Genomic DNA, 13,598 nt, shown 5'->3' on the forward strand with positions numbered 1-13,598 from the left:
GTTTGACGTATCTTAAAGTTCGAATTGGGCCGTAATTAGAGCCCGATTAACACATTTACTGCTGAGCTCCGGTCGTAGCGCTACGTCGTAGCGGATTACATATGTTTCCCGGTATCAAAGAGAATTTGAAATAGAGGTGGATGGCCAAAGTAAACTTTGTAGCCATAGTAAATTTGCTGCCATCTTTCGACACATGATTACAATTCTTTGTATATCAGAAAGTGGCGCAATCTACTAGAGCGTAGGCCAGAGGTATGGCGTTATTTTATCGAGCGATGGCGCCATACGCTTCGCCTATGCTCTAGTAGATGGCGCCACTTTCTAATATTTAACAAATTAACACATATCAGTGAAACAATGAGGATCAAAGTCAAATGGCGTTCTAAAAGTTTTTTTTAATACTACGTCAGTGGCAAACAAGCATACGGCCCGCCTGATGGTAAGCAGTCTCCGTAGCATATGTACGCCTGCAACTCCAGAGGAGTTACATGCGCGTTGCGCGCTTTAATCATGTGTCGAAACATGGCAGTAAATTTACTGTAGTTACAAAGTTTTCTTTGAAAATCCACCTCTATTTCAAAATACTCTTTGCCGGTATGTAGAGGAAATTCTTCGTAAACGCAAAACGACAACGGTACCCCAGACTACATATATATGACATTATATTATCTATAATTGCATCGAGACGCCTGTCTGTAGTAATACCCAAGCACATCGTATGTTATTGTTATGTTATGTCGTCTAGACTTCGTTTGCTCACACGCTGAACCTTAGCGTGTTCTCACGAAGGAACGCAATTTCAATCGCTCAACGAACTCGCGATACTGAGTCGAACCTGTGGACTTATTGTTCATTTAACCCTTTTCCAGGCCGCACCAATCTACAAGGTTTTCCCAAAAAATCCAAATATATTCCAATTAATCCAGCTTTGATGATTCATTTGAAGACAAGTAACATTTCCTGAAAGTGTAATCTCATTTGAACCTTAAATCAGAATGCTAAAGTTGAAATTCTAATGGCGCGTATGCGGTCGATAAATCGTACTATGCCTGGAAAAGGGTTAAGAGCCTGTCAACTATTTTAGAGCAAATATGTAAAATTAATAGATTTAGTCGTTCAAATTGTACACCTTTTGTTACGTAATATCTAAATAACAAGTATTGGTTTCTATTAGCACGTCTTCTCATCTTGCCTTTTAGTAGACATAGACATAGAATTTTTTTATTTAACACCACATTGAAAAATGTTTACAGGCAATGCTACAAAACATTACAAGCCTTAAAATGAAACTTAATTAGGCACAAATTTATGTTGACATGTAGGTATAAAAAACTTTTAAAATTATGATGCTAAAAAGGTGCGAACCTCAGCATGTGTTGCAGCAGGCTTACCTACTACAACGCTGGTTTTCAGGCCGACCCTTCGTACAATACGAATTTACTTGCTGCTTGTCGGAAACTGTATGGCTAAGACTGTTTTAGTTTGTGTAGAAAATAATATAGGTATGCATATATATTGACGACCGGTCTGGCCTTGTGGGTAGTGACCCTGCCTATGAAGCCGATGGTCCAGGGTTCAAATCCTGGTAAGGGCATTTATTCGTGTGATGAGCATGGATATTTGTTCCTGAGTCATGGGTATTTTCTATGTATTTAAGTATTTCTAAATATTTATATATTATATATATCGTTGTCTTAGTACCCTCAACACAAGCCCTATTGAGCTTACTGTGGGACTTAGTCAATTTGTGTAATAATGTCCTATAATATTTATTTATTTATTTATTATTATTATATATGTTTATATTTGTGGATATATTTATAAGATTATAATGTATGATACTATGACATATGTGAAAGTAGGTTTAATAGTAATAAATAGTCAATTTTTTTGCGATTTCGGGGTTGGTCCATTAGTAAAAGTTGCTCTGTATGGCCTGAATATTCACCACGTAAATTATTGCAGGTGACTAAATAAACACATTGTATACATAATCGATTCAAGCAGAAAAAATAAATTACTGTTATAAATATGTTTTGATACACACTTTTATAGCCGACTGTACTGTCTCTCTCTTGCAAATCTAGATCTTCACGGCTACACCGTATGACAGTGACATTGACATATTCGCTAGCGTGTGCATAACTTACTTTCTATGCATCTCGCTCGTACTCACTATCTCGCCAACAAACTGCGAAGGAATAAAGTGGTGTCACAATGTTATGTACCTTTATGATAAATAAACTAAAAAATAATAATATGCGAACGAGAAATATAGTATGTCGTGGTAAATACTAGTCGAGATCTTTCTAATAAGCCTAAATTCAATGTGTGCGTGCTAATATATTATTGCATTAAAGGAAATACTGAGGTATGCCAAATTTCAGCTCAATCAGACACCGGGAATATGCTCTTTCTAGAGGTCCAGTCCGCGGCTTTGCACCGTGATCGTTAGTGCTAGAAAGCTGCAATTTGGCATGGATCCATAAATGATGCATGGCGACAGAACGGTAAAATAAACACTACATAAGATGCGGTACCTCACATACAAAATGTTTTTATTGGATATATATGGATATGGAAATGGCATTGTTGGATAGGTCTTCCAAAATAAATAAGGGCCTCCTACAACTATTTTTTGATTTAGTAAATTTTTTCGGAAATATTCGCTCCGAAAGGAAAAAAAAATGTCTAACTTTTGAACCATGGTTCCAAAACAATATGAAAAACATCGTTAAATAAAAGCTTAATATATACTTTCAATGAAAATTATAGCAGATATGATCGATCCAGCAGCCGCTTTTGAGTTATTGTAAAAAGTCTTCTCTTATATTACGGGCCCCGGGCACTTCACAGAAAACAGCAGCCAAATAACACTAGACCCTACTCATAGTGTTGTGTTCCTGCCGGTGAGTAAGGTTGCCAGAGCTCAATGAGGGGGGGGCGGGTTTAGGGTCGGCAACGCGCATGTAACTCCTCTGGAGTTGCAGGCGTACATAGGCTACGGAGGCTGCTTACCATCAGGCGGGCCGTATGATTGTTTGCCACCGACGTAGTATAATTTTTTTTTAATTAAAAATACGTTGACAAAGCGCTACAAAGGAACTCCCTTGTGCTTGTAATGTACATGATACTTACTAATAGGCCCCGTTTAGCCTATTCTAATAGAATGGTAACTACGGAACCCTACACTGCGCAATTGCGCATAGCTATCGGGCCAAGCGATATGCCAAGAGCATATCGATGCTCTTGGCATATTTTTTAAAGTCTTTTCTACTCTTTTATGTGGGACTTAGGATGGCAAGGTCACTTTACGCTAGTCTAGAACTCAACTCGAAAACGTTCGCACGATACCTACTGGAATCTGAGGGCTTACCGCCACCACGTTCGACTTGTTGCCCCCGTTGTCCTCGTCACACTTACGTACGAATTTACAAGTGCGACAGAGAGGCAACACGTCCAACGTAGGTCGAGGTAGGCCCCCTGCCTATTGACCCCAGCTTAGTAGGAAAATTATGTTGTGTAACAGTTTCATTCATTAGGTGAAGAATTTCGTCTACTTGAATACGCAATACGTACATCGACGACCGGTCTGGCCAAGTGGGTAGTGACCCTGCCTATGCAGCCGATGGTCCCGGGTTCGAATCCCGGTAAGGGCATTTATTTGCGTGATGAACAAGGATATTTCCTGTTCCTCATATATGTACTTAATCTTTCTAGTTAAACCCATTGGTTGACTGGTAGAGAATGCCTTATGGCATTAAGACCGCTATTTGTACCTTCATGTATTGTGCAATAAAGATTAAATAAATAATATGTATACAAGTCACCTAATAAGCTAATTTGAGTTGGTATTTATCTATAAATAAATAAATAAAAATAAAAATAAAAAAGCCTTTTATTTCTCGCAGGTACTTAATTCACAAACATAATTAGCGAAAGCAATACACTTGAATTAACTCTAGGTTTAGTATTCAGTTACAATGTTATAATATCAAGCAATTAAAATTTCGTTTAAATTTTCTTTTTTTCTTTTTTCTATTTATTTATTTTTATTCTGCAAGAACCCCTCCTGTGAAGGTGAAGGCCTTTATCCTTTATCTATATACGTATGTTTATCGTCGCCTAGTACCCATAGTGCAAGTTTTTTTTCTTTTTTTATGGTAGAGGAGGCAAACGAGCAGACGAATCACCTGATGGTAAGCGATTACCGCCGCCCATGGACACCTGCTTAGTTTGGGGCTAGGTCGATCTGTGTAAGATTGTCCCCAAATATTTATTTATTTACAGAAAATGATCCTAGTTATGACGACTCTATCCCATTATTAGGAATTAGATATTCTAGTAACCAGCCGTTTGGTAGAGAAGAGAATCACTGTTTGGAAACCTAAAACCTAAACCCAACTAATAAAACCTTGTCCTAATAAAATCTCCCACTCTTCCAAAGTCGGTAAAAAATGTATGATACCCGTGATGATACCCTGTTGGTTTTCTGTTGTTGGTAATAGATTTTTCTACGCATTGCTTTATAGAAATTGGGGGAGGCGTTTTCCCGGCAGTACGACACGACCAGTTGCGGGTCAAGGACAAAATTTGGTGTGGGCATTGTACCTTATTTAGCGAGGTTTATGAGGCGCGAGGCCCCTCGGACCGCGAGGCCGTAGGCGGTCGCCCACGCCACCTCTGGACACGACAGACTGCAAATAATAGACATTTCCAAATATTGTAATTTTTCTGCCAAAAGAAGAAGGTATTCCCTTTTGGATCCCCTACATCCATAAACTGCTAAAATCATAAAACTATCCTTCCGTACATATAATATATAATTCAGCCTATATACGTCTCACTGCTGAGCACAGGCCTCCTCTTATGCGCGAGAGGGCTCGGGCTATAGTCCCCACGCTAGCCCAATGCGGATTGGGAAATTCACATTTGAATTTATTCGCAGATGTACGCAGGTTTCCCCACGATGTTTTCCTTCACCAAAAAGCTAGTGGTAAATATCAAATGATATTTCGTACATAAGTTCCGAAAAACTCATTGGTACGAGCCAGGATTTGAACCTGCTACATTCGGATTGTACCTAAGTAGGACGTCAATGACGTCATTTCTACTCGGCCACCACCGCTTTCCTCCCTCGACATTATTTGAACAAAAATACCGACCGATTTCATTCGAATGAAATTCACACAAATATTTAAAACAGTAAATCAAGATATTTCACCATTCGTAAACAAATCAGTAAAGTAACTACGCAATAAGTCTTACGTCTTTTATTTAGGTACTTACCGAAGAAATACCGACCGGTACAAGTCTGTACCAGGTCGGAGATACAATGCTAGTTAAATATTGATTAAAAAACGGAAAATACGAAGTGAACTGCAGAAAACGAATGCTGAGCTGTAGACTGTAGACTAGTAACCCTAGTCACTTGTAAGTGTAACGACTCCATCCCCGGTGTTGCATTCGAGACTACATATTACCTAGCATCATAGAGAAATAAGACGTAATAGAGTGCTCACTCCATACATCAGTTTTGGTACCAAAATGCTTGTTATTTTCGCAGTCAACATCTAACATCGAGTAGCGGAACTCTCAGTAGGTACTGTTACTCGACAATAGATATCGCGGCAAACAAAAAATAAAATAAATAAATCTTTATTGCTTTAAACCGTACATTACAATTCATATTGTAAAATGTATGAGTACAAGACAGGTGTATTAGGTTTGTAACAACAAGTCTAATGCTCAACGATTTTTTTAAGCATTGATTTCTAGGTAAGTCGCGTGTTTGTATGTAAATAATTGAGTCCAATGGTCGACTGATGACGTCTATTGATTACCAATTCCGCTGACTCGGCAGTTTCCATGAAAATACATGACATGACTCTGTCTCGTGATTCTAGTAGTGTTTTATGTATATAAGTATTTAAGTAGCTATTGCCCACAACTTCGCCTGCGTGGATTTATTTCCCGCAACATCGTTCAACCCCTTTTGAATCCTATTAGGGGATGAATTTTCAAAAACACTGTAATTACTTCTCTCGTTTATGAAAATATCTTATTACGAAGTTCCTAACTCAGAATAAAACTTGGTCCCCATACACACTTTCATCCCCTTCTTAACTCCCTTAAGGGATCAATTTCTAAAAATCTATTTTAATGCCATCAAAAACATAACATATGAAAAAAACAAGTCTGGCAACTCAGTTCTTCTACCATAAAAAGTTGTGAGATCCATGTAATAACAAGTCGGTTAATTTATTCAGTCCCTACATACGGGACCTTCTGTTTTAAGTTATTACGTACTTAGCTAACCTTACTTCTTAAAGTGACCATATCAATATTAAAAGACTTTTATGTTTTAAATAAATAGATTGACTTGGCAATCGCACTAAACAATCCAATTTTATGCGTGGATGTTTGATATGTGCTTGGCGTGGAAGTTGTTTTAGTTTTGTTTCTCAGTGACTAGTTGATAATTGGTACAAAATTAATAAAACTCATCTCTCACAAAGGGAGTTGAGATTAATTTGGAAAACTTAACATAATTAATAATTTTTTAAATTAATTATTGATTTAAGCAAAAGCAAATTTTGGTGGTAACTACGGGGAAAAAAAATTCCCTGTAGTTACCACTGGTAACAACTTGGTGGTAACCAGTGGGAATAACCCTGAGATCCCACCCCTACTTAAGGGACCTTCTGTCTTAAGTTATTAGTTATTACGTAGCTAACCATACATCTTAAAGTGACCATATCAATATTAAAAATCATGTATGTTTTAAATAAATATATTGACTTGGCAATCGCACTAAACAATCTAATTTTTATTACTTGTGAGATACATTGTGTTTTAGTGCGATGGCAAACTCATTCTGTTTATTTAAAACAATAAAGATTTTTAATATCGATATGCTAGCTCACTATAACTAAAACTAAACTATGCGTGGATGTTTGATGTGTGCGTGGCGTGTAAGATGTTTTAGTTTTGTTTCTCAGTGACAAGTTGATAATTGGTACAAAATTAATACACTCATCCCTATGATTTGGAGATTAATTTGGAAAACTTAACATAATTAAGAAGTTGATCAGCTATGTTTTATATGAGATCCGCTTAGTATGACTTATTGGTATCGTCCCTTCGATGTGCGGATTCTACTGTACGATTATTAGACAATGTTAGATTTGACACACTTTTATGAATAACGCCATATGTGGTTAATGGGGTTGCCAAAAACTCTAACTTTGGGATACCTGAGTCTAGTCACGAACTTTAATTGCTGAGCCATTTAGGGTTCAAGCTAATTTGGTTGTCTATATTAACGGTAAGCCATGTCCAATGTAAAGTGAACTCTAAAGTCCGCGACTGTGCCTGCCTATACTCATAATGTGTGATGTTACCTTTCCCGTATAGGGCACTCAAAGGGCTTTAACCTTGCACTCATCCATGTCAGCCTTTTCCGAGGATTAACGAGCTTGGAGACCTTCAGTGAAAATCAATACCATAATCGCAGGCCATTGTCAGACTGTAGGTTATTTACGACAGAGTTTTATGGCTAGATCATTTAGAATAAATAGCACAAATTATAATAGATATGAATTTCATTTGATTCAATAATGTTAGCTTTTTCCATAATTACGTAAGACGACACGCGAGACGGAATAGATCAACACGCAGGACAGATAGCGGTTATAATTATAACTTATAAAATAATTAAATAAATATTATAGGACACTATTACACAAATTGACTACCTAAGTCCCACAATAAGCTCAGTGAGGCTTGTGTTGAGTATACTGTACAGTCAACGATTTATATAATATATAAACACCCATGAGTCAGAAACAAATATCTGTACCCCTAGTGTAATTTTAGTCGATAGCGAAACGTGACGTACGCGTTTGCGTTGTAGTCTCATTTTGTATGGGTTTTTGAACAGCGCGCCAAGCGGGACGTTTTGGAAAGTCAAAAATCTCATACAAAATGACACTTAACGCAAACGCGTACGTCACGTTTCGCTGTCGAAAATATTTACACTAGGGGTACTGTTCTAATTTTTAAGTTGACGTGATTTTACATTGTTTACTTATTTAATATTTTGCATTCATTCAATTTATGACTTTTAAATTGGAACATACTGACATTGCTGACGATCATAATATCAATTTGTGTAGATTGACATGGCATAATTTTTACTGTAATTTATTATTATGAAATAAATCAAATCAAATCATTTCGACGACCGGTTTGGCCTTGTGGGTAGTGACCCTGCCTACGAAGCTGATGGTCCCGGGTTCAAATCCTGGTAAGGGCATTTATTCGTGTGATGAGCATGGATATTTGTTCCTGAGTCATGGGTGTTTTTTTTGTATTTAAGTATTTATAAATATTTATATATTATACATATATATCGTTGTCTAAGTACCCTCAACACAAGCCTTATTGAGCTTACTGTGGGACTTAGTCAATTTGTGTAATAATGTCCTAAAAAAAAAGGAAAAAAAAATCAAATCATCACACGAATAAATGCCCTTACCAGGATTTGTACCCTGGACCATCGGCTTCATAGGCAGGGTCACTACACTACAATAATGCTTACAAACTAATTGAAAGGGAAAGTGGCTCAATAGTTGCATTTTTGATACAAGCTTTTAAGTATTGCCGACTGTTTTCATTCCATTTGTCTCGTTGAGACGATTTTAACACGCCTAAACGAAATTGAGTTGCTTTTTTACATTTGTTAGAAAAAGACAAAAGTTAATTGAAGTTGCTAAGTTTTATTGTTAGGTAAGGGGGATAAGATCTACCAGATCTACAGAAGTAAGATCAATATAGGTGTCATTCACGAAGACGCGTCACTCGATTGTCATGTTATTAAACGTTAGATTTGACAAGTCTGCGCGTCATCGTGGATGACACGAACTATAATGTTGTAAAAAATTCACATACTTACTGACAGTGACTGTTTGATGATGCCTGTATTGATTTCTGTTGAAGGGCTGCTCGTTAGGCTGAAAGACATGATGGATGAGTAGAAAGTCAAAGCCCTTAGAGTATTTTACATCAAAGGCTGATACATAATTGTCGATTTCAGAGCAAGTACCTACCTACAAACTAGTGGGATTTTTTTCCCAGTGGTAAAAGGTGGGAAAAAAATCCTAGTAGTTACCACTGGTAATAACTTGTTGGTAACTAGTGGGAATAACCCGATAACCGCCGTACAGGTAAGAAATATCAAACAGAATTGAGTACCTATAGACGCGTATTGTCAAAGTGGGAATAATCCGATAACCGCCGTATAGGTAAGAAATATCAAACAGAATTGAGTATAGAGGCGTATTGTCAATGTAAATTTTGTAGTCAACTAAATTTACTGCCATCTTTCGACACAGGACTAAAACTCTTAGAATTACATAGGCTATTTGAACCATGTTCTTTCAGGGGGGTAAGTGACATTTTACTTTAGATGCACGTCAGCCGCTGGTTAAGGTCGTTAAAGACCACTATAAAAGGGCCCGCGTAGCCAATGTGCCAATTGTTAACGCTCCGTAGCATAGCGTAGCGTCGTAGTCATCTCTCTCTATCACTCTTCTATAGTGGTGCGACTGAGACAGATACGTTTCGTTCGCTACGGAGCTTTAACGATTGGCATGTTGGCTACGCGGTCAGAAATATCATCAATATCATCATAGTAGATGTAAAGCAAAGGTACTATGAAAGTACTTATATCATGTCATCAATATATATGATAGTGCAATAGATCCAACCAAAATAGGTGATTTAATCGCGCTGTTTTAGATCTGAAGGTTGTCAAGGTTAAAGCAATTTATTGTTTACCATTTTGTGTACCTAAAAGTTTTTTCTCTCCAAGGACAAAGCCACTTTATATATCAAGGATGTCTGTGAGTCATCCTTGCGCGTCATGGGGCAGCGAAATTTACTGGAAAATCTTGTTCACGCCCCCCCAAGGGGTGGAAGTTGACAGGGGGAATTCATTGCGTGGGTGACGTAACCCTGAGTCAGTTGATTAGCAGTTGTTTGTGTGTGTGTATCTGCCTATAGTATTAAGCAGGCTAACACAACTACAAACAAAAGAATTTTGAAAAGTGTAAAACGATGACGGTGTTTTCCTATAAAAATGTAGTCTTAAGGGGTTAATTACCAACAACATCCAGGACATTTTCTGCTGAGAAGGACAGACTGTGGATGCAAAAATGAAATTGGCTTACCAATACCAGTAAATTCGATTGTAAGATTATTACCGATTAAAAGAGATTATGAGTGCGCAAGAATGCGTGTTTGGGACCATTTTTTTTTTAAATTTTGAGGGATGAATGTCATCAAAATCAAAAATTGGTGATTCCATTGTGGACGTAGGTATGATTGACCCAATTTCTTTTCTGATCAAATCGACCGATTCCCGATCCCATCTGGACGTGCCTATAGAAATATATATATATATATTATAGTCCTGCCCCAATAACCCCTTATAGTGACGTCTGTGCTCCGTTTAATGTAATCCAACCACTTGCCAGTTCCCTTCGTAAGGCTTCACCTGACGTAACGATTGTGAAATCTAATTATAGAGTGTAATCTTTACGGTGAACAACATGCAATCCTAGGTAGGTACATATTATGCCGTGAATGATTCATTCATATATTTCTTTTAAAGGGCACACTGATTACCAGTTCGCCGGACGATATCGGCCTGTCAGTTATTCGCAAAAGCTGACAATCGCGAATACCTGAGAGGCCGATATCGTCCGGCGAACTGGTAATCTGTGGGCCCTTTAATGGACCATAGGTAGGTCACAGGTCTAGAATAACGCTTACGCTTAAAGATAATTGAAGTGTGCAAAAGGGAAGCCATTAGGTACGTATATTAACATTTCATGAGTGCGAAAGAGGCAAAGTACAAATAAAAAAAACGTGACCACTTTTGAGCCCGATAGCAGCCGCTCGAATGTAAGGTTAAGGCAGATTAGAAAATACGAATAGCTGTCATCAGGAGCGGGCGATTATATCTTGAAATATACTGCGAATAATTTACAAAATCATTATGTTATTAGTTTGGAAGCACTAGACATTTCTCTGATGATGAATATTGTCCACAGGAGCTGTCCAAGCTGGACCCTCAAATCCTGGGCACCTCGGCGCCACCGACGACCGTCGCTCCTCTCTCCTGCTCCATCGACCTGCCCACTGATGCTATCGAGGTAAGCTTCTGTCCCAGTCCTGCTAGACCCCGAAAGGCCCCAATTCCTGAAATTACCGGTTCTGCCGCCGAGATCACTAAGGTCTATTTGCACTTCGTCTCTCCAGCGGTACCTAGACGTCCAGACGCTCACAGATGCTTTCAGCTTGACTGGCATTAAAGTCGCAACACAAATGACGCCAGTCACTTCGAGAAATTTCGCCCAGACTTCAGGAAATGCGAGTATTAACGTCGAAATCATCGTACAGATGCCTGCCTGGCCGAGTATGACACGTTCTGGTCAGAAAGAAATACCATCAGCCGCAAGGCGACTTTATCAATGAATTCATTCATTGTTGCTCACATCGCCTGTTAGCGACACAGTCCCCAAAAGAGGTAAAGCTAACAAACCGGGTGCATCGTTTCAACAGGATCGACGACGACAAGACAAAATTAATGCAAAATTAAATAAACCTTCTCCGGAATTAAAAAGTGATCAGACAACAAAGAAAGCCTCACAGCAGTCACCGCAGAAAACGACTTCACATAAAAAACTACCGGCGGTTGTGTGTACACACGAAGGATGGGTAGAGTCAACATATATGTTTAAAAACATTACAGAAATCGCACGTCTACACAATTCTGACCTAAAAACAGATAAACGTTCCGGTAAACTATTTTTCACACCAAGACAATTAGAAAACAGAAAAACACTAATAGAAGATTTAAAAAAAACGATCGGGTTTCGAATTCCATACATATGGGACCAAACTCGAAAGGAAACCGTCAAAAAAAGTAGTAGCCAAAGGAGTCATAACCAGTGGCTATAATGAAGATGAAATAAAACAAGACATTAAAGAAAGATACGGTATGACACCAGAACGGACAGTACCACTACGAAACTCGGCACTCGTGTTAATATTTAGTGGTGAAACGGATATGAAAGACATTAAAAACATTACAACTATCTTATACCAAAAGGTAAAAATAGAAAAATACAGGGTAAAACCGACAGCTGTTACTCAATGTAAAAACTGCCTTGACTTTGGTCATGTTCAAGCACACTGTGGACGTAAACATGTATCCGAAATCGAGACTGAACAGAACGATGACAGTAAACTCATAGAAATATGCTCAAAATGTCGTCAACCGGGGCACACAGCTAGGCAGGCAAAATGCCCTTTGTTTCAGGAAGAAATTAAGAAGCAACGAGAAAGAAGACTTCGTTTCCAACAAGCTAATAAAGAAAAATCAACATCTAATACTAAACCTGGAAAACAACAAAAACATATTTCATCTACTATTGCGAAACCGGAAACTTCATACGCTCAGGTAATTACTAAGGAGGAAGAAACCTTGTTAGGTAAAGAAGACATAATAAACAGGATGTTTACATTGTTCCAAACAATGCAACAACAATTTATGAATCAGATGCAACAACAAATGCAGCAACTCATTCAACTTATCAGAAATGGATAATAAAGGCAAGAGGATTACAACTAAGAACCTCAGAATCTTTCATTGTAACGTTCAGGGACTTAGAAACAAATTTACCGAGATTAAAAACCTAATAACAAAAACAAATCCACACATAATAGTGCTAAACGAATGTAAGGTTGACTTCGAAAAACAGAAATATAACATAAACGGCTATGACAAACTGATGAATATGAGAAAAGTTCATCTTGGAACAGCTGTATATTTAAAAAAAGGACTGCGATGGAGTCAAGTTGAGGTAATACCGGGGCATAGCAACAACGATAGAAAAATCGAAGGGGTGGCTGTTAAACTGACGACAAACTTTGAGACGGGAGAATCTATCATAGTAAGAGGCATATATATACCCATAACAGGATATAGAAATATTCGAGAAGAGGTAGAAGATCTTCTCGAAAGCAGCGATGCAGTTAACATCGGAGACTTAAATCTCCGAATGATACAGTTGAATCACACTAGAACTGTCGGTGCTGGACTCGAAGTGCAAAAACGTATCGATGATGGCCTATGTAAATTAAGACATACAGGTTTACCTTCAAGACCATGCCATGCAGGAAACGGTATACTGGACGTAGCTCTAATTACTGGCGAAGCAAGACATTCAAACGTACATTGTAAACATCTCGAATCAGTATCTTCAGATCATCTGCCCTGGCTTTTCTGTATGGATATTGACATGGAGGAAGAACAAAATGAAACTAGAAACATGCGACTCCTATATGAAGATAAAGGTCTAGCCAAACAATACATTGAGCTAATTGAAAATAACATCGATCCAAGTGTGCAGCTACAGACTGACGAACAATGCGAATTGTATATAGAAAATCTTGAAAAAACAATCAACATGGCTCTGGATATTGTCGTACCAAAAAAGATTCAGGATAAAAAAGAATTACTGCCATTG

General features: G+C 38.0%; 1 protein-coding gene across 1 annotated transcript in view; it reads left to right on the forward strand.

Moving 5' to 3' along the window:
• The window catches only part of LOC133532485 (uncharacterized), a 45,700-nt gene that overhangs the window by 10,028 nt on the left and 22,074 nt on the right, over positions 1–13,598 (forward strand). Inside the window, 1 exon segment of the mRNA XM_061871183.1 lies at positions 11,118–11,219. Within this exon segment, the coding sequence (XP_061727167.1) occupies positions 11,118–11,219 (102 nt within the window).

The sequence above is a fragment of the Cydia pomonella genome, chromosome 27, assembly GCF_033807575.1.
Source record: "Cydia pomonella isolate Wapato2018A chromosome 27, ilCydPomo1, whole genome shotgun sequence".
Lineage (NCBI taxonomy): Eukaryota > Metazoa > Arthropoda > Insecta > Lepidoptera > Tortricidae > Cydia > Cydia pomonella.